Source organism: Hylobates moloch, unplaced genomic scaffold, assembly GCF_009828535.3.
Source record: "Hylobates moloch isolate HMO894 unplaced genomic scaffold, HMol_V3 SCAFFOLD_10, whole genome shotgun sequence".
NCBI classification, from domain to species: Eukaryota; Metazoa; Chordata; class Mammalia; order Primates; family Hylobatidae; genus Hylobates; species Hylobates moloch.
In genome coordinates this window covers 33,783,082-33,809,581 of record NW_026652285.1, presented here as the reverse complement: position 1 = coordinate 33,809,581, position 26,500 = coordinate 33,783,082, and the positions used below count along the sequence as shown (strand labels likewise).

At 37.1% G+C, this 26,500-nt stretch overlaps 1 protein-coding gene across 5 annotated transcripts in view; it reads right to left on the bottom strand.

Moving 5' to 3' along the window:
- The window catches only part of ZCCHC7 (zinc finger CCHC-type containing 7), a 238,751-nt gene that overhangs the window by 42,056 nt on the left and 170,195 nt on the right, over positions 1-26,500 (bottom strand). For all 5 annotated transcript variants that reach the window (XM_032164178.2, XM_032164179.2, XM_058445739.1 and 2 more), the window contains exons 3-5: positions 14,307-14,350; positions 12,528-12,653; positions 11,127-11,297 (exon numbers count right to left, since the gene is read on the bottom strand). In XM_032164178.2, coding sequence (XP_032020069.1) covers positions 11,127-11,297; positions 12,528-12,653; positions 14,307-14,350 — 341 coding nt within the window. The remainder of the gene's footprint in view (positions 1-11,126; positions 11,298-12,527; positions 12,654-14,306; positions 14,351-26,500) is intronic.

Sequence of the window (26,500 nt, the reverse complement as noted above, 5' to 3'; positions counted from 1 at the left end):
CATCATTTTGCTCAGCAGTGCTTTTCGTCTATCTTCTCTATTCACACTATCTGTGAAGAATGAGTTAGGATTTTCTCAAGTTTCCTATTTTCTACAAATAATTCATTTCATTTGGAGACATCTCTGATTCTTTTCTTTTGATCTACCAATTCTTTATATATGCCTGCAAATTTTTTTTCTATCGGTGTATTAAAAAAAAAAAAAGAGGCTTATGTGGAATTCCGCCAGTACTGGCAGCTCAGGTGGTATTTGCCAAGCACTGCATAGATCTCTGATCAACTCATTTATGGAAAACTTGAGAGACGATCAAGTTTTGGTTTGTTAAGAACAGGGAGAGAGTTACAATTACAGAGACCTGTGAAGAGCTGTTTTAAACACTGGATATCGTTATTTATACCATTAAAAGACCCTTCCATTGTGCCAGATTGTTACAAGAATAAGATTCTTGACTGCACACATTGGCTCATGCCTGTAATCCCAGAGCTTTGGGAGGCTGAGGCGGGCAGATCACTTGAGGTTAGGTGTTCGAGACCAGCCTGGACAACATGGCGAAACCCCATCTGTATTAAAAATACAAAAAGCAGCTGGGCGTGGTAGTGCGTGCCTGTAGTCCCAGGTACTTGGGAGGCGAGGCAGGAGAATCACTTGAACCCAGGAGATGGAAGTTGCAGTGAGCCAAGATTGCGCCACTGCACTCCAGCGCCACTGCACTCCAGTCTGGCAAGAGAGTGAGACTCTGTCTCAAAAACAAAAAACAAACAAAAAGGAACCCCCTTTTTTTTCCGAGACAGAGGAAGACATGGCTCAATTTTTAAATTATTTCATCCAGTGTTATTCTAAATTTTTACTTTTTTAAGCCCATTATATTTTAGACAGGAACCAGTTCATCACCCTTGCTACCCACTACTACCTTCCCTGGTTTAGGGATGCTTATATAGAACTTTTACCTTTATTTTGCATTTACCTATAGGTAAAAGTTCTATATAAGCATCCCTAAACCAGGGATGAGAGGGTGAGAGAGAAAGGTTTAATATTGAGACCCTGTAGCTTACTTCAGAATTTTTTCCTGTTACATTAGAACTGGTTCCTGTCTAAAATATAATGGGCTTAAAAAAGTAAAAGTTTAGATAACATTGATGAAATAATTTAAAAATTGAACCATGTCTTCCTTTATATCTGAAACTACCTCACTGTAATGATTAGTGTTCTTAGGATGTATATTTTTCCTTTAATATCCATGATTACAGAGAGAATTATTTTTATGTTCTATAACTAAAAGGCCAATTAGCTCATAATATTTATTATTATCTAATTTGCTTGAGTTTCTTCAACTTCTCAAAGTAGTTTAGTATTGCTTTTATGATGATTTTTTATCAAGTCAACAATTAGAATGGCTTACAACAAATGAAGATCACGCTTACTACTATTAAACTGAAATCCTGCATAATTATCTTTTTACTCTCTCTTTTTAAAACAAATGAAACAATACAATAAAAATACAAATAAAGGAAAGCTAATTGTGTTTCTCAGCCCTCTTTTCTAACCCATTCCAAGTCTGATGAGGAAAAGCAATGTTAAGAGCCTGGTATGTACACTTTATCCCATTTATCATTGTTTATATATGTATATATATACACACACAAACATATACATGTAGATTATGCAGAGCTCATTTTGTTTTTTTTTTAACTGAAATATAATCATTCTACAGGCATTTGTAAGTTTTCAAGACGAACTGTGTGTACCTTTCAGATGACATGCCTAATTATTTTAACTAGTAGACAACTGAAGAAAACAGCTGTTTTTCAAGATGAATAACTGCATATTGGGTTTGACCAGATCATACATAGGATTGATTAGTACAACAAAATCATACATAGAATTGATTAGTATGCTGGCAAACAGATCCCTATAAGTAAGTCTTTGAATAGTTTTAGAGGTTAAAAAGCTTTCCCAGTTGTGTACATTGCTTCACTGCTGTGTAATTTGAGGGAGATTTTCAAAACCCAATCAGAAAGCTGTCTGGAATGTATACCTTTTTTTTTTTTTTTTTTTTTAAGAGATCGGGTCTTGCTATGTTGCCTAGGTTGGACTTGAACTCCTTTGCTCAAGTGATCTTCCTGCCTCATCCTCCCACGTACTAGGACTATAGGCAACTCCCACCACATCCAGGGATCTATAAAGGTCAGCAGCACTGACCTTATTCTGTAAGATTTAGTGAATCTTTTAGCCTTAGGGTTATTAATGAGGACCTTATTTTCACTCTCAATTCATAACTCAGATAATTATGTCCCAGAATTTGTTTGTATTAGTGGATTTAATAGTAAAATACAAGTCTACATGGACTTTTATGCCTAGATTTAGTTTTAAAAAGGTGTGGCATATAAGTTTGAAATTTAACAAAATTCTTAGTGGCCTTCTGCTTTATATATCAGAGATCCGTGTCTTCCCAAATGTGGATTGGACTGAAGAGTAAGTCAGTCCATTCCTCAGTGCCGTAAGATTCTCAGTGAAAAACTAAAGTTTATTTATCCTTTAATGTTGAGAGCTTGTAAAGTTTATAAAGGCAGGCTAGAAGGAGACAATCTTTCCCTTCCTTTGATGAAAGGTAAGGGTCTGCAGAATGGGAATTATCTCTATCTTCTACACACTTATTCTTACATTTTCTATAAAGACAAGATAAGCTTGCTAGTAAGCTGCCAAGTCCACTCAAAGTGACTAATACTAGCCAAGGAGGTATGTACTATACAGAGAGTTGAAAAGATTGGAGGAATTTTCAGGTTACTTAGAAATGACTACAAAGGAAACCATTTAGTACAATTTAAAATAAGAACTGGTTTCTCCTTCAAACTTTAAATGTGCTAAGTTATACACTGTATTAGTCCATTTTGACATTACTCTAAAGAATTACCTAACACTGGGGTAATTTATGAAGAAAAGAGGTTTAACTGACTCAAGTTCCACAGGCTTAACAGGAAGCATGGCTGAGGAGGCCTCAGTACACTTACAATCATGGTGGAAGTTGAAGGGGAAGCAAGCACCTTCACGTTGGCAGGAGAGAAAGAGAGCAAATGAGGGGCAGGGTGCCCTACACTTTTAAACCATCAAATCTCATGAGAACTTACTACTGCAAGAACAGCATGGGGGAAATCTGCCCCCATGATCCAATCACCTCCCACCAGGTCCCTCCCTCAATATTGGGAATTACAATTCAACTTGAGATTTGAGTGGGGACATTGAGCCAAACTGTATCATATGCCTTCAAGTTTAAAATGTAGAACATAATTATTTACATAAGGTCACATACATTTGCAACCGTGAAAATTCCAGATATTCATTTATTAGGTGGCTTGGTAACAGTTCCAATAAATTACTAATTCCTGATTTTGGGATTTACTCCCTGAACAATGAACACGTATGCAATTTTCACTAACATTATCATGACTTTTATGTACATCAAGAGGATAGGAGGAGACCTTCAAGTATAGAAATCTACTTAACTTTCTTGAAGTAATCTGATCTCTCAGTTAAATAAACATTTGGTAAGCCTATACAACAATTTTGTAAGACAATCAATCAATTGCAGCCTGCCCTCTTGCTCCAATATTACCTATAAATAACATTAAAATGTTGAGAAAAGTGGGTGGAACAAAGTACATATATCTAACCAAAGTCTCATTTTCCTCTTTATTTCCAAAGGTAGGTGTAATGCACACTGTCAGCAGAACTACATATTTATCTGAAAGTACGTATCAATCTATCGCAATAATATATTTCTAGTGTTTCAGTTTTTTCAGAGATGAGTTTTTCTTTTGCCTTTCATTCCTTCCTCACATTGTGATTTTATACATCCAAGTTACTTTGTTGGGGAGGTGGCATTTTAATTTGTAATTATTTATTCTTATTTATGCATTCTCATTTTCATTAAGCAGATCTGAATATATCAGTGGTTTCTCTTCAAATAAGTTCAGCAGGGAAATTAGCTTGTTCATGATTATTTGCTATCTGAATCTTAATTTTATCATTTCTTAAAAAACATGTTTTTTTTGTAGATATAGGGTCTCACTATATTGCGTAGGCTGGTCTCAAACTGCTGGCCTCAGGCAGTCCTCCAGATTTGGCCTCCCAAAGGGCTTGGTTGTGGTTACTGGCCTGAGCCACTGTGCCCAGCCCTCTATATTATTTCTTAAAACTGCATGTGAATCTATAATTATCTCAAAATAAAATGACACAGTTACTTGGCTCCCTTCTTACGTCTATGTCACACTTTCTACATTTTCTAGGTATACATCATCTGCAAGTCACTAAGTTTAGAGTCTTCTCTAAACTTCTAAGACTCTTTTATTTATCACCACCCTGATGTACTTTGACATTACACTTTATACTGTTCTTAACACACCCACCTTTCCTATTATACTCTGCCTTGAGTTCCTCAAGGGCAGGGATCATGTTTTATTCATCTTTTTTTCCCCTAGTACTTGGAATACTGTCTGGCATATAAGAGGCAACCAGCAAATTTTTGCTAAATGAACAAAGGTAGAAAGTGTATTTGGGTGGTAGAACACTGGAGATGTTTTTGAATAAAGGTAGAACTGCCATTACACAAAATATGTGAATTAAGCAAGTCTTTAAATTCAAATCTTGGCTTAGTTATTCAGCTCAATAATATGTTTCAGCCATTCTTATTTCTGGCCAGTCATATCTGAGTAAGACTGTGGAAAGGATAAGGGGAGGAAATCATATGAATACTACTCAGTGCTCCTTGGAGTACACTAAAAATAAAATAAATACCTGTTTCTTAAATAATTACCTTTACAAAAATAATGCTCTAGTAACTCTCCATTCTGGATTTGACAAGTATGAAATGATTTGTACTAGACGCTTTATATTTCCTGCTGGAAATCTCCAAGTTTAATAAAAATTTAAATAAAATACATTAGTTTTCAATTTTACATATATATTTATTGAAAAAACATCACTGAGCACTCACATGTATGTTAAATACTACACAGTTTATACTGAGTTCTCCTTAAAATAAACTTTTGCACCGTGAAAAATATTGTAGTATATGGATGATACGGGAGCATTTTTCTAGCATCAAAAAAGCAAAAAGGCCGGGCGCGGTAGCTCACGCCTGTGGTAGCTCACGCCTGTTAACTCCAGCGCTGTGGGAGGCCAAGGCGGGCAGATCACCTGAGGTCAGGAGTTCGACATCAGCCTGGCCAACATAGTGAAACCACACCTCTATTAAATACAAAAATGAGCCGGGTGTTGTGGCTCATGCCTGTAATCCCAGCTACTTGGGAGGCTGAGGCAGGAGAATTGCTCGAATCTGGGAGGCAGAGGTTGCAGTGAGCTGAGATCACACCTCTGCACACTGGGCGGCAGAGTGAGACTCTGTTTCAAAAATAAAAATAAAAATAAATAAAGGAATCAAGTGAAATATGTTCTATGAATTATTTTCTCCCACTGTATTAAAAAATCAGACTTTAACAGTTATTTAGCATGGACTGGGATAACACACTGAGCAGGGAATTTGAGAAAAAATTGCCGAATAAAGGGAGAAAATTTAGGAGGTTTGGGTTTTGATTATATCTGACACTGACTAACTTAGTCATTATGCTTTAATAAAAAAGGATGGCAATCTGAACAATTAATAAAGACTGCTGAAGCTGCAATGGTCTCTTGTGAGCAGTAAAGCTCTATGGTATCACAGAATTGGCTCTGTGTCTGAAAATCAACATCCTATACTGCTTTCTTGATCCCCAGGGGTTTTTTAAAGTACTGAAAACCTAAGGTAAAATTTATTTTTGTTTGGAAAATATTTTTCTTCATGTGTTTTATAATATATTGATTTTTTTTTTTTTAAAGAGAGAGAATCTTACTCTGTCACCCAGGCTGGAGTGCAGTGATGTGATCACAGCTCACTGCAGCCTTGATCTCCTGGGCTCAAGCAATCCTGCCATCTCAGCCTCCCGAGTAGCTGGGACTACAAGTGTGTGCCACCCTGCCTGGCTAATTTTTAAATTTTTTTTCGTAAAGAGTGGGAGTCTCACAATGTTGCCCCAATGTCATGAGTGTTATATTAAAGTTGCTTATTAGAGCTATAATATCTGCTATTTAAGAAAGAAAGTTGAGAGATCCTCTGAGTAGGAGATAAACTGATGATTCCTAGATTGCCAACATGTAAGCTTTCTCCACATATATTCATAAAGTATAGCATCATTTTAGCTTTTTGACCTTAGACTTATTAACCTTGTAGTGTCTCAGTTTTTAGTTTGTAAAATAGGAGTAATAAATAGTACCTATACTTCATATCCTGCTCATGAGGATTAAATCTACTGAACACCTACTATATGCTAAGGGCATAGTGGTGAATGAAACACTCTTCCAGCACAGTAAACACACAGTTATGTATGGCTGTTGTTATCTTGGAAATGTCAGAGATAGCTCACAGAATAGGACTCTGTGTGCAAGCTACATGTATACAGATATTTAAAAATTCTCTGTATATTTAAAAATTGTTGGCAAGTGAGGAGAGAAACTATAGCAGATTCAGAAACAGGATTCTTTCCACACTCCAAGTTCTTGTCTTCTGAAAGGGACTAATGATGCAGGTTGACTTTAGTAGGCCTTGAGCCATCTTTTTATCCTTCACCTCATAAAACTCTGGAATTTCAACCAAATATTTTTACAGTAGTAGTTAACCAATGAGCAATTTCCAACAGATTTTAGGAAAAAGCTTTTCATTACAGAAAGGATTTGAATATGACTCGACAGTTTTCACTACAAATTCTCTTTGCATACATATATCTGGTAATCTGGCCAAACAGAGGTCTAGGCGTGTGACTATGGGAATATATAAAGTAAAAGGGCAAGTTTCTTTCCTTTTTTTTTTTTTTTTGGAAACAGTCTCACTCTGTTGCCCAAGCTAGAGTGCAGTGGTGCAATCTCGGCTCACTGAAACCTCTGCGTCCTGGGTTCTAGCAATTCTCATGCCTCAGCCTTCCCAGTAGCTGGAATTACAGGTGTGCACCACCACACTCAGCTAACTTTTGTATTTTTAGTAGGGATGGGGTTTTGCCATGTTGGCCAGGCTGGCCTCAAACTTGTGGCCTCAAGTGATCAGCCTACCTCGGCCTCCCAAAGTGCTGGGTAACAGGCATGAGCCACCGCGCCCAGCCTTGGAAGTTTCTCGATATCATCAATTTATAAAAGGTTAGAACATCTACAGTTACTCAGGGTTTCAGAAATCCTCTGTGAATGAGCAGAAAGTCCAGCAGGTGGGAAGATGAAAATGACCAACAAAGGTAGAGGATAGTATTGCTAGAGGGTATAAGCCTTAAATAAGCCAAAGGTATTTATATAAAAAGGGTTGAGTAATGACTTAAAAGCAGCCATGGCATGTGAGAAAGAGGCTGATATCATCCCTTAATTCAGGGTCATGGAAGATGAGCAGCAAGCATTTGATAGGGCTGCAGAGGAAACAAATTTTCTGTGGAGGCCCAGGTTTCAAGACAGACCTAAAGCATGTACAGTTCCAACAACATGGGACCAGAATGACTCAGCTTCCATGTGAATTCTCATGAAGTTTCTGGGGTGGTGGAAGGACTATGAGCCTTGCCACAAGGAGCCAGTAGAGCCCAGGCTTGACTGGGCTGCAAGGGAATCCTACACCAGGTGTGTAGGCTACAAAGACCAGCTTCCAGAACCTTCACCATGTAATTACAACAAAAATAGTAGATACCGGTAGATATGGGGAAAAGAGTACTGCCTTCTCTGAAGCTGGTCACAGCCTAACCGTATTTTATTTTATTTTTTGAGATGGGCTCTCACTATGTTGTCCGGGCTGTTTTTTTTTTTTTTTTTTTTTTTGGAGACAGAGTCACTCTGTTGCCAGGCTGGAGTGCAGTGGCATGATCTCGGCTCACTGCAACCTCTGCCTCCCAGGTTCAAGTGATTCTCCTGCTTCAGCCTCCCGAGTAGCTGGGACTACAGGTGTGCACCACCACGCCCAGCTAATTTTTGTATTTTTAGTAAAGACAGGGTTTCACACCATGTTGGCCAGGATGGTCTCGATCTCTTGACCTCGTGATCCACCTGCCTCAGCCCCCCAAAGTGCTAGGATTACAAGTGTGAGCCACCAGGTTTTAAACTCCTGGGATTAAGAGATCCTCCTGTATTAGCCTCCTGAGCAGCTGATATTACAGGAGCATATCATGATTTTAACCTTATTTAAAAAAACTTACATTCATTGGGATTATTAATTCTCATTTTAGATAATAATTTAACATATATTAGAGGCCAAATTTAAGAAGTTAAGAGGAATGGCCTATAGAATTCACACTCACAGATGATTATACAACATTTTACAAGTAATTTTTAACTGTTCTGTAGTATAGTTTCTTGTTTTTAAAAAATTGCCTATGATGTCTTACTCCCTTCTTTATCCCAGGCAAAAGTAAGACCATATTTGTCAGAGCTCTTTGGAAGAAAACAGTAAAAAAACAGATGCTATTAAAGATAACTGCCAAACTAGAAAATCTTGCTAAGAAAATTATAATTGACAACTTAATGCAGACAACAACATAATGCTAGGACAATTCAGGATTTATCATTTTTAAGACTTGGTAAACACTGAAAAATAAGACTAAAGTGCTTTGGAATGAAATGACAACTTCTATCTCTATATATAGCCTTGAGAATAGAGTATTCAAATTAATTAACCATATACCACTTTATTAATAACCAAATAAATACAAATTAAAACAAAAAAATATCATTTTTTGGTCTGACTAGCCAAAAATTTTAAAGACTGATAATACTTAATGTTGATGAGTGCATTGCTCATTTCTCTTAACACTGCTAGTAGGTAGATACATTGGTATAATCTTTTAGAAGAGCAATTTGACAATACTTATCCAGACATAAGTGTACATGTCTTTTAATTTCACAATTCCATTTATAAAATATGACTTACCAAAACATTAAATGCACCACTGTTTGTTTAAAAAATGGGTAACAATTTAAGTATAAATTTGCTGGTGGAATTACAATAAATAATTGTCATATTATTTACATGAGAAATACATATATATATCAAACACTCATACTCTAATCTGTTTTAATCTGAAATTCATTTCAACAGAAAGCCATACTAATTTATTGAGCAAAAGACTATAGGTGTATTTCAGACATGCATTAAAAAAGGCTGTAAAAAAAAAAGACTATAGGTATATTTCAATATAAATAAAATTAGAAAAATGTTTCTGCTTTCGTATCATGACTTTGGGGAAGTACATATTAAAGTACTTTTATTATTTTAAAAAATAGGTAAGTAATGCTTTAAAAAAGAGAATGAGAGATACCCCTTTCATAAATACCCCTTAAATCAATTAGAATTGCCACTTAGGTATGAGGATGAAAAATGACTTTGTACTGATTAGCTGTTAATATAAAACAAACATATGTTACTATGTAGTAAGAAACACAATTAAGACCTAAAATGAAAGACTCTTAATGAGACACTCATTAGGAGTTAGGGTAAACTGAATGTAGAAAACTACATATTCCACATCAAAGCTGTATTTGCTTATTTCAACAGCCCTCTGGTCTTTGAAATTATGACTAAACTCCATATACATTTACAAAAATACAATGCAAATAGTGTCCAAAATAGCATTTTTAATATGCTGCAATTTAAAGTAATGGCTGCCTTGTCCTTCTTTCCTTAGACTCTTAGACCAGCAAAATCATTAATAAGAAGAATCAGGCCAGGTGCGGTGGCTCACGCCTGTAATCCTAGCACTTTGGGAGGCTGAGGTGGGTGGATCACCTGAGGTCAGGAGTTCGAGACCAGCCTGACCATGGTGAAACCCTGCCGTCTACTAAATATACAAAAATTAGCCAGGCATGGTGGTGGGCGCCTGTAATCCCAGCTACTTCGGGAGGCTGAGGCAGAAGAATCACTTGAACCTGGGAGGCAGAGGTTGCAGTGAGCCAAGATCATGCCACTGCACTCTAGCCAGGGTGACAGAGCGAGACCCTGTCTCAAAAAAAAAAAAAAAAGGTCGGGTGCAGTGGTTCACGCCTGTAATCCCAGCACTTTGGGAGGTCGAGGTCGGCGGATCATGAGGTCAGGAGATCGAGACCATCCCAGCCAACGTGGTGAAACCCCGTCTCTACTAAAAATAAAATATTAGCCAGGTGTGGTGGCACGTGCCTGTAATCCCAGCTACTCGGGAGGCTGAGGCAGGAGAATCGCTTGAACCCAGGAGTTGGAGGTTGCAGTTAGCTGAGATCACGCCACTGCACTCCAGCCTGGGCAACAGAGCGAGACTCCATCTCAAAATAAATAAATAAATAAATAAATAAATAAATAAAATAAAAATTAAAAAAGCATCAAAATAGGCTTCCGATAAACATTTGTATATAACTGCTGATTGTGCATATATTTTCATTTAAATATGCACAAATAGGCCAGGTGCAGTGGCTCATGCCTGCAATCCCAGCACTTTAGGAGGCTGAGGCAGGCAGATCACCTAAGGTCAAGAGTTCGAGACCAGCCTGGCCAATATGGTGAAACCCCCGTCTCTACTAAAAATACAAAAATTAGCCAGGAGTGTTGGCGTGCTCCTGCAGCCCCAGCTACTCGGGAGGCTGAGGCAGGAGAATCGCTGGAACCCGGGAGGCAGAGGTTGCAATGAGCTGAGATTGCACCACTGCACTCCAGCCTGGGTGACAGAGTGAGACTATGTCTCAATAAATAAATAAATAAATAAACAAATAAATATGAATACACAAATTTTACATGTTATTTATTACCTCTTTAAATTCAGCCTTTATTTAGCAAGTACATAAAGAAAAAGGGCTAGAATGGACTTAAAATATTTGTTAATGCTATCTCTTGATGCTGTCTCCTGATTCAGTAGGCTCCTTACCCCTATATTTAGAGCACTGCTTTATATACATGTTCAGTGACAAAAGGGACATGACTATCAATCTATATAGTACAGAGTAAACATTCTTTTAGGTATGCTGACTGACAGTTATAAACTTGCACATTAATTACAAACTTCCACACTCCCTCCAAAGCCTGACAAATTAGTTATATGCAGGATACTCACATCTGTATAGTGGCCTAGCATATGACATCGGTCACACTGTTTATCCCAGGAATGTCTGAAAAGACATGAGTGGTCCAACATCTTAGGCACAGGACAGTATTCGCAAAGAGGGGCTGGACAGGAATACAGGAGATGTCCTCTCCTGGAGCACAGGAAGCAGCGACGAACTTTCTATGTGGCAAAAAAATCATAAAATCTCTTCAGTCTCAAAAGGTAGAAGATTAGTATTTCTTTTTCAATATAATCCCATAAAAAATCATTTCTAATTTGAGATCCCAATAAAGGTAGAATCTTGAGCACAACTGTAAAAATCAAACAAAATGTCCAAAATACTGTATGTATATTGTTTGCCAAAAAGGCTTAGTCTGTACATACTAGCAGCTGGCATTTATTCCTTATGCCTCTTCTTACAGGAATATTGACAAAATGAAAGGTATGTAAGAGGGAAAGTAGAATGAGGAGGAGATCTAGAAGCTAAGTCATAGGAGAAACAGATATAGAAGAAGCTGTTTTGCCTGGAGAAGCAAAAACAAAAAAGGAACATGAGAGGTGTCTGAACTATTTGAAAAACAGTCATTTGGAAGAGGTAGGAGGAATGGAAGAAATGTTTGTTAAGAGCTAATTATCTGGTCAGGAAACGTCTAAGATCTTCAGTTCTGTGTTTTTCCAAAGGTTGATGTACCTGCTTAATGTAACTTACATGAATAAACATTTAAAAATGGCCCAAATTATAATTTTCTAACAATAAAAATTATCTCACAGTGAAATAAGCTATCTTATGAAGTAGAAGGTTTAGAAGTGAAAGGGGTCTCAGGAATCATCTGATTCAATCTTTTCATTTTATAGACAAGAAAACAAGAAGCATAGAGGACTAAATGATTTGCCCATACAACTTAAATGATAAGTTAAAATTGATTCCACATTTTTCTGACTCCAAATTTATTATTATTTCTCCTACACTAGGCTGTAAGCTACATGAAATTTAACACACATACTATAAACAGATTTGAATTCCAAGGTTATAGGGTTTCACCCTTGAGATTTTTTTTTTTTTTTTTTTGAGATGGAGTCTCACTTTGTCACCCAGGCTGGAGTGCAATGGTGCAATCTCTGCTTACTGCAAGCTCCGTCTCCCCGGTTCACACCATTCTCCTGCCTCAGCCTCCCAAGTAGCTGGTTCTACAGGTGCCTGCCATCACGCCCGACTAATTTTTTGTATATTTTTGGTAGAGACGGGGTTTCACCATGTTAGCCAGGATGGTCTCAATCTCCTGACCTCATGATCCACCTGCCTCGGCTTCCCAAAGTGCTGGGATTACAGGCGTGAGCCACCGCGCCCAGCCTCACCCTTGAGATTTTGAGTTTACAAATGTGGAAAGAAGCAAAGCATACTTCACGTACTCGTGGTAAGGGGCAGTTTTTTGATAAATGGCCACGTTTGTCACAATTTCTACAGATAATGTTTTTGTTGGCTGAATAGTATCGCTGGGTCCATCTTCCAGGTGTTCGGTTATTAGCTATCTGGGCCTAAGGGAAAAAAAAAATCAAGAATTAAAAAAATTGTTTCACTGCTAAATAAAAGCCATCTACTACTCTTGTTAAAGACAACTATAAGCGAATAAAGATACATCAAGCTTCAAGTCAGTTCCATTACCTTGATAAAGCAAGAGAATTATTAGTTATATCTGTTCAACTTAGAACCTAACCACAGGGGAACTTTATGATCTCTCTTGTTCTCTTAAAAAGAGGTAGAGGTCGGGCGTGGTGGCTCACACCTGTAATCCCAGCACTTTGGGAGGCCGAGGTGGGCGGATCACTTGAGGTTGGGAGTTCGAAACCACCCTGACCAACATGGAGAAACCCCATCTCTACTAAAAATACAAAACTAGCTGGGTGTGGTGGCGCAGGTCTGTAATCCCAGCTACTTGGGAGGCTGAGGCAGGAGAATCGCTTGTGCCTGGGAGGTAGCATTCAGTCAAAGCCACTGCTGACTTTTCTTTTTTTTTTTTTTTGAGACGGAGTTTCACTCTTTTGCCCAGGCTGGAGTGAAGCAGCGTGATCTCGACTCACTGCAACCTCTACCTCCCCAGGTTCAAGCGATTCTCCTGCCTCAGCCCCCTGAGTAGCTGGGACTACAGGCGCCCGCCACCACACCTGGCTAATTTTTATATTTTCAGTAGGGAAGGAGTTTCGCCATGTTGCCCAGTCTGGTTTCGAACTCCTGACCGCAGGTGATCCACCCACCTCAGCCTCCCAAAGTGTTGGGATTACAGGCGTAAGCCACCACGCCCGGCCGGCCACTGCTGATTTCTATAACTGAATGTACACCATGTTTTTCTGAATGAGAGGCCTGCTTAAATTTTGAGTTAGGGAATGGTGTTTTTATGACTTTGTCTTTTGTAAAGTTAGTACAGCTACCAAATATATCCCTTCTTTTGAACAGCACAGGGTTACTGCCTACAAGACTGGATGATAATTTCTATAAAGGAATGAGATAATTTTTTTCCACTGGAGTCCGTTTAAGATCCATTCTGCCTACAGAGTGACCCAATTCTAACTGTCCCATATTCTAATCTAAATCTAGGATCTTGTAAGAGAATACTAACAATGCATATCATAAGGAATATTTAAAGAAGAATTGTAAATCCCAACCATGCTTTAGCTTGTTTGGTAGAATTCCATCTTTAAAAAAGTTTTCATCTTTTATTTGTTATTTTGCTGAACTGGCCAAGTGGACCACAAGTAAATACAATCTAGGTATCTCCCAAAACCAAGTTATAAAATTATTCTCTTTTTGTAGCATCTGCCACAATTAAGGCTAATAATTGACAAAGAAAAACACCTGCCACATCCTAAAAATAGACTAACCATTTCCTTACACTGAAGAAGCAGTTATTTCCGGTGTTGATCTTTTTAGTGGTACCAAGCCATATGGGCTGAGAGGACTCACCACAGGAGAGAAGAAACAGAAAGGGAAAGGGGACTGGATGATTACAGCTATTAACTCACTGACAAAACTCAAGGCTGAACCAAGTTTCTGAAGAGTTAAATCACTCATATGCTAAAATCAAATGTTTTCTTATAAGCCACTTAAATTTATTAATGTTCCAAAAGTTATCATAATAAACTATGAAGCAAAGGAAATTATTATTCTGAATTTTAAAAACAATTTGATTTTACCTCAATGTCTTTGTCACTGATGAACCAGTTTATACCATCTTCTCCTACAAAACAAATACAATATTACTTAACTGTGGCACTTTTAAAGGACTTATAGATTGACAATAGATTACACAATATATGAGTACTCAAATTGGACCCCAAAGGTATAGTGAGAAATGGTGAATACCTGAAATTCTTATTTTGGCTCTGTTATTAACTATGTGGCCCTGGACAAATACTTAACCTCTCTGAGTCTCAGTTTTCTGACCTGTGAAATGGGATAATAGTATTTGCCCTGTCTGCCTAAAAAGTCCTGTGAGAATAAAATGAGGTATGTGAAAATACATTGAAAAGCATCAGACTACATACAAATATTAAAAAAAAAAAATCAGTGAAGGGCCCAAAAATCCAACAGCAGATGCAGAATGAAATCTTAACTTCTTTTATCTGACTAAAGCAGAGCTTTACTCAGGCAGCTGTCACAACCCTCCCACACCTCCAGGAGGATCCACAGGAGGGAGATGACTGACACTGGGCACTGAGACATAACAAAAAAATTGTGTAAATGAGATCCTTCTGTCCTTTGACTCCCTAAACTACCCCCTCTTCTTAAGTTGGCATATAGCCCCTTACTTCTTGTTTTTTTTGGAGACAGGGTCTTGCTCTGTTGCCAAGACTGGAGTACAGGGGGTACCATTTTGGCTCACTGCAACCTCCACCTCCCAGGCTTAAGCAATCCTCCCACATCAGCCTCCTGAGTAGCTGGGACTACAGGAACTTGCCACCACGCTAGGCTAATTTTTGTAATTTTTTTGGTAGAGACAGGGTTTTACCATGTCACCCAGGCTGGTCTCGAACTCCTGAGCTCAAGTGATTCACCCACTTCAGCCTCCTAAAGTGCTGGCATCTGTGGTGTGCCACAGCAAGAGGCATAACCCCTTACTTCTATAACCCTCTAAACTCGTCTTCAGAGTTACTGATATTGAGTGCTCCTGCAAGTGTGAATAAACCTTAACTTTTCTCCAGTTAACCCGTCCAGTATCAGTTAACTTGCAGGCCCCCAATTTGAACTCAGCTTGGTAGAGGAAAAGTTTTTCTACCAAATATGAGTATTAACTGTGTCCACTAGCTTTGCATTCTACGTGATTTTCATTCTAACAATAAAAAAATTAGACTCTAAATAACATCTCACTAATAGGGTTAGGTTCTTAGCAGTGTATTTTATAACATCAAAAACAGCAAAATAAAAGAAAAAAAGGAGGCCAAATATCCAGAAACCACTGATTAATCTAAAAATACAACTGTAAAAACCTAGTGGAGGAAATAATCCCTCCCATTTTTTTGTATCAGCTGTTTTCTTTTCTTTCCACTGTCCTTTCACAAACGTGCAAATGGCTGCTATTCCTTTGGTCCACCCATGGCCAAGGGGGAAGGGACCTATGACTAATGCAGAAGCTAAAGTGTTGACAAAAGGACTGAAAGATCTTTTTCTCCCTTTAAAGCTAAGATTTCCTCTGTCCTCCTACCTTACTACTTTCCTCTATCTCAAAAACACAAATCAAGCTTGACTTGTTTCTTTGAAAGGCTTTTGAAGAGACATGAAGTAATCTACATTTTCCCAGGCCTACCAGGAGTAAGTGTCTAGAGATATATTTTTAAATAAAAAACTTTTCTAAGAAAACCATGAGGCTGCTTTACAAAAAGAGCAATCCACAGGTATGCAGAGATGCTGTGCTGCTGATTATTTTCTTTGTAACATTTGGAGGCTGTATCCATGTACTGAGAGTGAAGAATACATTAAATAGCAGCAGCTTCTATTCCTTCATCAATCATCCATGCTATTAGTCTTTCATTCAAAGGATCCATGTATGGAGCATGCTTTGCTACAACTTTCAAAGCTGCTTTTTGTAATCTCAATGTCTTTCATCATTAAAATTCAAAATGACCACTTGAAATTATGTTAACTATAAGACTGACTTAAAATTGTTCCTAAAAAAATGAAATATAAAACCAATGAAATGCAAAATGGCAACTGTTACCACTCTCTAAATTTACACATAAACAGAAAACAGTGAAAAAGGAAGGTTTGAGAGAGGGAGACCAACTCCATTCAGATTGTTTTAACAATCTCGTGGGATTCAACAATATTCTTATATACAGTTGTCCCTCAGTATATATGAGGGATTGGTTCCAAGACTACCCTGGTAGAACCAAATCCTTGCACACTCAAGCTCCCGTCAGCCCTGTGGAACCTGCACATATAAGAAGTCGGCCCTCTATATATATGGGTTTCACAGCCTATGAAAACTGTATTTTCAATCCATTTTTGGTAGCGAAAAAGGTGCTTATAGGCAGACCTACGCAGTTCGAACCCGTGTTGTTTAAGGGTCAACTGTACTAACAACTCCTCAAAAAGTTATAGCATATTCATATTCTTACTATAGAAAATTCATCAACAAGTATACAAACTAAGTTTCAACAATAGATAAAATCAGTATTTCTCAAGTGGTATATGAAGCAAAGACATCACCAGGAACACATAAGTCGATTCTTGTCCCTGCCATGGCTCCAAGGTTCCGGTTTTGATTTGAACCTAGTAATGACAGCAGCTTCCTGCCCGTGATCTTAACCTACTCTGTTTGTGTCTTAAACTCAAAATCTCATCCCAAGGAAAGCTTTGTCTAGGGCAACTCCTCAGAACTTCCACAAACAGCAAATTCTCCAACTTGTTAAATTCTGGATATGGTACTTGATAGAAATCTGGCTTCTAGAGTTAACTCTGCCGCTAATTTGCTGTGTGGTGTTGGGCAAGATACTTAAGATCTCTGGGTCTGTATGACAATGGGTTAGAATAAATGGCATCCATGGTGGCACCTTCTAGTACTAAATTTCTGATTCTAATTTTCCCTCATTACTGGAATTATATACATTGTCACGTTGTGTAATTTACCTGAATTAAATCTTCCAGACCTTTGCAACTAGCACAATGTAATTCGCCTTAAAGAGGACTTTCCAAGGGGCCCAGGAACACTCATCTTCCATGTGTCCACCACCCAATGCCACAGAACGTTAAATGGGACTGCCCTAAAGTGTAAAATTAAGACTGTCCTAAGAATGCCTGTCATCAACCCATAGCTGCTTTATAGGGTTGTTCTTGTTGATAACTGGGATTGTGATTCTATTCAAATTTCAGAGCTGTGATCAAAGCAGTAGCTGGTAATTCTTTCTTTGTATGAAATCAACTCCGTTTAACAAACATCTGTTGGAAGATTATAATGAGCAAGGTGCTAGAGGGTAAAGAAAGATGTAAAGAGCTTATAGCCTTAGTAGAGGACAAGGTGACAAATGAAAGGAGAAAGAAGGAGTAAGAGAAGGCCAAACAAATGCTATGGTAAATTCAGAAGAATGGGTAATACCCCAATTTTAGGGAGAGAAGGAAAAAAGTTACAGAAGGCAGGGCCGTAAAGGAAACTAATGAGTGTAGTTTACATGTAATAAAATGTACCTATGTAAAAATACAGTAGGATTCAATTTGGCAAATGTATACACCTGGGTAATCACTATGAAAATCAAATGTAGAACATTTCCATCATCCCAAAATGTTACTTTGTGCACATGTGCAGTCAATCCCCCACCTGAGGCAACCACTGATTTGCCTTCTCTCACGATAGATTCGTTTTGCCCGTTCCAGGACCTCACATATATGGAATTATACGTTATGTACTATTTTGTGTCTGTCTTATTTCCTCCTGAATATTTTTGAGATTCACCCCTGTTGTTGGGTATTAGCAATTTGTTCATTTTTTTTTATTACCAAGCAGTATTCCATTGTATGGATATAACAATTTGTTTAGCTATTCATCTGGTGATGATACTAATATAGTTTGAATATATGTCCTGGCCAAATCCCACAACCTACAGTCTGTTTTTTTTTACACTTTGCCCCCTATTTGTGGAGCTATTCTGCTATCTTTATTACACATACATACAATTACTGCATGATAATTACGAGAAACATCTTTATAAGTGCATGGTGATCCAGGGGCTATAAATTGCTTTAAATATCATTTAGTCTTCAGAGCAACCCTGTCCATTATGCTTACACTAATGTTCACTTTTTTATCTGTGTGCTTTCCAACATAGGGCAAAAAAGGGCAACTCGTATTTTGTCGGAGATGCAGTGGTAATTTAGCTATTTACTGATATCAGACTGCATTCACATTTCAAACCTTCTGGGGAAGAATATGGGCTAGGTTTCTGAAAGACAGAAGCTAGTTCACCCCATGCTTTAGTTGTACTTAGTCTGCTTACATTTGGCTGTGTTAGAAGAGCTGAAGATCGTCATTCCTTTACTAAGAGTAGCTACAGATAATTACAGAGCTGGTTATCATGACCTTCAGGGACAATCTGACAGAAGGTAGTAGCTAGTAAAATGTATTTCCAAAGATCACCAAAGATTATTGAGACAGAGGGCTCAGTTCAGCATATCCAGTTGGTTTTCTACACCACAGGTGCCAGAGACTAAGAATCATTTCCTCAGCCTAATTTCCACATAGCTCCTTCTTATAAGGAAGCCACAGATGCCTTACATTTTCCAGATATCCTAATTTGTTACATCTAAAATTGTAAAACTCATTATTATATTTCACCAAAAGGTAGGTATGTATGATTCAGCATACAATTAACTAGAATTTAATATTCCACAAATCAGTGATGAATTTGCCACTAATGGTGATTTAAGAATGTAAATGCAACTTTCCTTAAAGAGTGAAAAGTTTCCATTTAATAGTGTCAAGTTAATTTTCAATAAATATTTACTGAATCTCTCTCATGTAAAGACATTTTTGGAGACAGAAAGATGTCTTAGACATGGTGCTTGCCCTCAAAGAATTTACCATCTAGTAGAATAATATGTGCTATCTAATGCTACCTAAAAAGCATTACTGTGTTAAATAAATAACCATGATAATTTAATTTTTAACAATAGAAGGCTAATTTAATTAACAACAAGCTTTTAAAAAGGACAAAAAGTATATACTATTTGGGAAAATGAGCTATTTAAAAAGCAATACTGAATTCTGCCTATGAGAAATTAATTTATGATGATTACATCACTAAAATAGTCTCCTATATGTAAGATAGCTTCTAAAATAAGTGTGGGCCAGATGCAGTGGCTGACGCCTGCAATTCCAATACTTTGGGAGGCCAAGGTGGGAGGATTGTTTGAGCCCAGCTTAGGTAACATAGTGAGACCTCATCTCTACAAAACAAACAAACAAACAAAACAAACACACACACACACACACACACACACACACACACACACACACACACAACACACACACACACACACACACACACACACACACACACACACACACACACACACACAAACTAGCCAGGTATGGTGGTGCATGCCTATAGTCCCAGCTAATCTGGAGGCTGAGGTGGGAGGATGGCTTGAGCCCTGGGGGTTGAGGCTGCAGTAAGCCAACATAGTGCCACTGCCGCCACTGCATGCCAGCAGCCTGGACGACACAGTATGACCACCTTCGCAATAAATAAATAAAGTAAGTAAGTAAGTAAAACTAAGTGTGTAGGTCTGTTAGCAACTGTTCTATCCCCAAATAATCTGTGTGTCTATAGACTGTGAGCTCATGGTTAGAGATTGGGGAAAAAAAAAAAGAAACAATAGCTGGTATATACCTGTAATCCTTAAGGAACCAAAACTTTGGACTTTCTCAATATCTATTCTTGCACTTGCATCATAAAATCAAAACTCTCTCTGATCTGAAATGGCATTCTTTCAATGCTCTAAAACACAGTGAAATGTTAAAAAAAAAAAAGAAAAAAGGAAAAGTAGAAAAGGTTGTAAATAACTCTCCCACCAGTTAACCTGAGGTTAAGTAATTTGGGCAGTTATACCATAAAAGTAATAGCATAAAACTTATTGTCCACACTTCCTTTATATACATCTTTTTTACATTTGTAATATTTTAAAACAAAAGGTCATGTCTGTAATGTGCTTTTCCAGTTCTGTACTTTTGCTCATGGCATTCCCTTGATCTCCAACACTGTCTCACTTTTTGCCCAATTTTCCACCCAACCCAGTACAATTTTCATGATTGCAAACTCTGAATATCTTTTAAGGCTCAGCTCCTCAAAATCAATGTATTTAGGTTGGTGCAAAAGTAATTGTGGTTTTTGCTTTTGACAGTAATGGCAAAACCCGCAACTACTTTTGCACCAACCTAAAATAAATAGATAATATTCAGCAGTTTTCTCACTTGACCTCTAGGAGGCATTTACAATTCTCTTGGCTGATAGAACAAAATGCTTTCCTATCTCTTGTCCCCCTTTGTGGTTTCCTCTTCACTAGTTACTTGGTATACTCCCTTCTTTACCCATTTTCTTCTACAATTTTTCTCCCAGATTATGTCATATATGCCCATAGTGAGAACTACCAAATTTGCTTCTCTAGCCACGTCTTTTCTTGGATGTCTCACAGGTATTTCAAACTCATAATCACTAAAATGGAATTCTTTATTTTCTCTTCCTTAAAGATACACAAACAAAACCCCTACTTTCCCTTCCTTGTATGTCTTCTATCTCAATGATTTGCACCATAGCCTGTTTTCCAAACCAGAAAGCTCAACTCAGGTTCTCTCTCACTTTTCATATCAAATACTATAAATAGGGTATCCAAAATAACCTCCATGCCACAATTTTAGCTCAGGGCCACTTAATATCTTACCCAGATTATGAAAATGTCTTCTGACTATCTCTATTATCACACACTGCTTTTCATTCCACTGCTACTGAAGTAATTTCTAAAATATAAATGTGAATACATTCTGCCCTGAATGGTCCTTTGCTGCCTACAGGATACACATAAAATTCCTTTGAATACTATACAATGTGCCTTTCATGAGGCCTTTACTTGTTTCTCTTGCTTCATTTTCCTGGTCCCAATGTTCCAGCTATGCCTAATAATTTCCCCAGTTTCCTGTTGTTCTCTGCAGCTATGCCTATACATTTATTCTCTGGAACACCTGAATTCACCCCCAATTCATCCACTTGGAATTGGGATATGGCCATCAAGTCCCTACTCACCTCCACTGAAGTCTTATCTAGTACCCCTTCAAAAGCAGTGATGATCACTCACAACTTTGTAATATCTGGACTTTAACTGTGTAATTTCTATCTTTGTATCTTCCAAACATCAAAGCATGAATGCTTAGTTACCATAGGTATTCATATTTACTGAATGAATTAAATAACATTTCTATCTCCTTTGAATTCCCTCTAGTAGTAGAAGTATATTCTCCTTCAGTCATAGTCTGAAGGCAGCTTATCTGTATTTTCAAGGATCCTGGGCACTTTTAAACTCTGTATTAAGGGCTATGTCAATAAATATTTTATTTCCCTCTCTATATCAAAGTGCTCTATGGACTGAGACCACATCTATTTTATCTATCCAGTTATCAGCATAATATCTTGCATACTATGAATAACATCAGAAAATAAAATTGAAAAGAAAAAGCAAAAAAGGAAACATTCATATGGACAACTGTATGGATAAGTACTGTTCTGAATTGGGGCACATAAGCCAGTAAATAATTTAATGAACTGTCATTATATAATAAAAATTCAGTAAGACAGTTCTCTTTGTTTAGGGAAAAAACTTACAATTTCTGTAATAACCAGTTCTTAAGAATTAAAATGGACTTTAAAAAATAACCCTGCCATTATTGAAATAACACTGTGGTAGAAACAGGATCCACATGAAATAAGATAATTGCACGTTTATAGATAATCATGCTTGTACCTAACCAGCGTTTATGGATTAAAGATCACACAGACAAAGCTGCCAGATATTTATGTCATATCCTTTCCTGAGCCTAACTCCACTACACCAGATAACCCCTTGGGATCTTTCTCACTTCTAATAAGCAACTGAAACAGCCACAGATGAAGTTACTATTCCCAACTTCATAAGCAGCATCTGTTTTCAACGGAAACTTTTGAAATACACACAATGCCACATTCAAATCCCCTGAGGGCTACGCCACTTTATTCACTTACATTCTTCTGAAACTGCTCCCTTTTTCTGTCTTGGTTTTCTCAAATTTATACTTTTCAATTATAACATTGGTCACAAAACTGTTTTAGTCATTAAAATTTTTCACTGTATAAGTGGCAATAGTTTAAATAAAACACATTTTAATAGCAGAATTTGCAAGTAAAGCATCAAAATGTTCATCTTATTTTAAATCATATTAAATTTACCAGAAACAATTTTTTATTTTTAACATGTGTGTAAAAGAAATGGGGATTTCTTTTTTTAGAGGTAGAGGAGGAAGAAGAAAGAGGAAATAAATACAGGTGCTTAGCAGAGGGTCCTATAGAGCTTTTGATAAGTTATTAGTCATATTAAGGCCTTTGTCTATGGAGAGACAAGGCCTCATCTCCCATTACCTCTGCCCCAAACGTTCAGTCAATGAACCACCTGGCTTACAAAATATTTATTCAGAAATTTAAAATGACCCTCAAATCATACTAAGAAACAAGAATAGAAAGGGAAAATGTATCAACAGAAACAGTCAATATAACAAGATTATGGAAGTTGTTTTTTCTTCCTTTAAATATATCGACTATGGATACTGTTCCCCACCTCCAACTGTCCATGAAAGGCAAAAAGAAAATATACCACACGTATATTTACAGTATCTGTAAAATGACAAGCACAAATAAAACCCATTTAAATCTAATCAAGAAGCTACTTTTAAAAAGGTTTCTAGGGAAGATTTAAAGCCTGTAAAAAAGTTTCTATTTATCTGCTGATAGCTAGCAATCTGGAAGCTACATTCTTTCAGTTATCCTATTATTTCTTTTAACATTTCCTTGTCTACTTCCTGACTCCTTTTTTTCTCCAGTGTCTGGTTCTCTGCTTACTTGCTCCTTGGTGAAACAAATCCAAAACAATTTGCTTTTTTCATATAATTTATTTTAGGTCAAATTTGCTTCAAATCTTTCTCCAGACCTTAGATCAAACATGTTCAGGCTCACACTTCAAACAGGATATGTCACAAACGTTTATATTACATTCATTGCAAGCTATAACATATCCAAAGCACAACCTACCATTCCAACTCCACTTGAAATGGGCATAAATACCTTCTCCCCTATTGTTATGAGTGCCTCAAAACAGAGGTTTGTTTGCATCTTAACCTAATACTTCACTCCCATTGTCCAATCAGAATAGGTCTTAAAATTCCACACTATATTCCTTTAAAATGTTTTTCCAAGCCAGTACTCTGGTTCCCCCTTCCAGTCATTACAGCTGTTCATCACCTGAGATCTAAGATTGTTGTTTTCCCTGTGCCTTCAATTTCATTTGATACATAACAGCGAGATTCTCTCTAAATTCAGTTTCATATTTTACTATTAATTTTTATCAAAGTAATACACATGGTTTTTAAAAACTCTAAAAATACTAAAATATCATGAAAGAAACAATACCAGTTCTCTCCTCCTTATGCCAGCTTCCATTCCCAAGAGGCAACCACTTACACCTCTTGCTATTTCTTTTGGTATTTACTTGAATATTTCTAAATCATGTTCATTCTGTTTTTTTTTTATGGATTTATCTATCTAATTTCTAAACTCATAATAAAAGAGGATTTAATTAATCTTATAACACCCTATCTGAATTTCTTCTCCCTTCATCCTCAGGTTAAATTTATATTCAATTTATATAATGACTATGTAGTGAAGTACATTATTTTTCTTCTTACACAACATTTTAATTTTTCTGAATTTAATAGCAGTTTAGTTGTTTCATTTACTTGGCCTAAAAAGTCTACTTACTACCCTACCAGCCACCAGTACTTCATCTCTCCAAGTTTAGTCATCTTCACATCTCTAGTGCCTTTTCATTATATTCCTGCTCCTTTATACTAGGAAAAATAGTTTTCACCATTCACTATCTGGGTCCAATGAGACCTTTTAATAAACTAAGTCATTTCACAATTTATAGAAGAATAAAGAGATAATGAAAAAGAATTTTATAAGACATTTTAATGAGACTATAAAGACAGCAAACGCATATTATTCCATAAATATACCTGAAATATGCAACATGTGTAATGCAACTACTCATCAATTATCATGCATGAACCTAGACTACATCTGTTTAAAAATACTCATATCAGATTTTAAATGTATTTCTTCTTTGCTTAATAACTGTAAAACATGGCTGGGAGCAGTGGCTCACGCCTGTAATCCCAACACTTTGGGAGGGCGACGCAGGTGGATCACCTGAGGTCGGGAGTTCGAGACCAGCCTGACCAACACGGAGAAACCAAGTCTCTACTAAAAATACAAAATTAGCTGGGTATGGTGGCTCATGCCTGTAATCCCAGCTACTCAGGAGGCTGAGGCAGGAGAATCATTGGAACCCAGGAGATGAAGGTTGCGGTGAGCCAAGATTGCACCATTGCACTCCAGCCTGGGCAACAAGAGCAAAACTCCATCTCAAAAAGCGAAATTCTGTCTCAAAAAACACAAAGAAACAAAAAACTGTAAAACATTTTCACTTTTAGATTCATAAGCACCAATCAGAATGATCAATCGAAAAAAAAATTTTCATTTCTATATCATCTATTTCCTTCTAATCATCCCTGCATATATACCTGTCTTCAGCATTTGCCCATTTGATAGAAACCAGATGAAGTAAATTTTGATGCACAAATACCATAAAATATAAAAAAAATCACGTCCTTATCAAAGCAGGATGATTCAGATTCCTGTCATATATTGTGTGATGAAGAACGTTCTGTTGAATGAGTAACTATATGAGAATACTCTTTTTTTTAACACAGAAATACATCGTTCACTTATCAGTTCTTGAGTTTTAGAAAAAACAGCTACCATATCCACTGAAAAATCGTAGTCTGAGAATTACTTAAAAGATTAAGTTCATTATCATTAGGTTCTAGTACCTAGACTACCTGTCTCTTTGCATTCATCTTCTGATTCATCTAAAAATTGTGAAAACATGTTTCATCAATTTCCTATTTGCCGTTTTGTGTGGAAAATATAAAATTGTGAATTCTCAGCCTTGTTCAATGAAAGTGAAAGAAGATTATAAAGACAGTGTGTCTCCAGACTTCTATTGTACATTCTTGAAAGATAATGCAATACTTTAGGCAGCACAATAATAAAAGTGAAGGATAATGTAACAGTGATGATTTATGTCACTCCTGCATTATCCTTCTAGGCAATTTCATCATTCTTCTGTTTTTTTAAAAAATTAATAATTTAGTCTTTTTCAGTACAGCTGGAAATAATGAATAAGTAATGATAAAATTATTCCCAGGATGATGAAACAGTATAGTTTTTCAAGATATGGCAGGAGGCCAAGAGGTAACTTAGATTTATAAAAGGGTCCAATGTACCCACACAGTAATTCTGAAACAGAATTAGTTTTATTGTGAAGAAAAGTAAAACTCTTCTGTAGTCTTTGGAAGACTTTTAAGAAAGAATAAAAGTATGTACTATCAATTCTTTTTTTTTTTTTGGAGACAGAGTCTTACTCTGTCGCCCTGGCTGGAGTACAACAGCCCCATCTCAACTCACTGCAACCTCCGTCTGCCTCCCGGGTGCAAACAATCCTCCCATCTCAGTCCTCCAAGTAGCTAGTACTACTGCGACATGCCACCACACTTGGCTAACTTTTGTATTTTTTGTACAGATGGGGATTTGCCACGTTGCCCAGGCTGGTCTCGAACTCCTGGGCTTAAGTGATTGACCCGCCTTGGTCTCCAAAAGTGCTGGGATTACAGGCATGAGCCACTGCACCTGGCCTCAATTCTTACAAATAGTTAGAAACGCTCAAAATAAAAAAAAAAAAAAATCTCAAACTAAAATTGGGTCCAATAAACCTGATGGTATATTCAGGGTTAAACTAAACATTACAATTATTCCCAATATTTAACACTCATTTATTATTCAACAAATATTAACTCAGTTACTATCATTTGCAAGCACTATTCTAAATGCTTGGGATATACATATCAATGAACAAAACAGACATTGCTTTCCTTGATAGAACTTAGAGTCTAGTGGGATAGTGGAACAATTAAAAACCAAACATATTGGCCAGGCGCGGTGGCTCACGCTTGTAATCCCAGCACTTTGGGAGGCCGAGG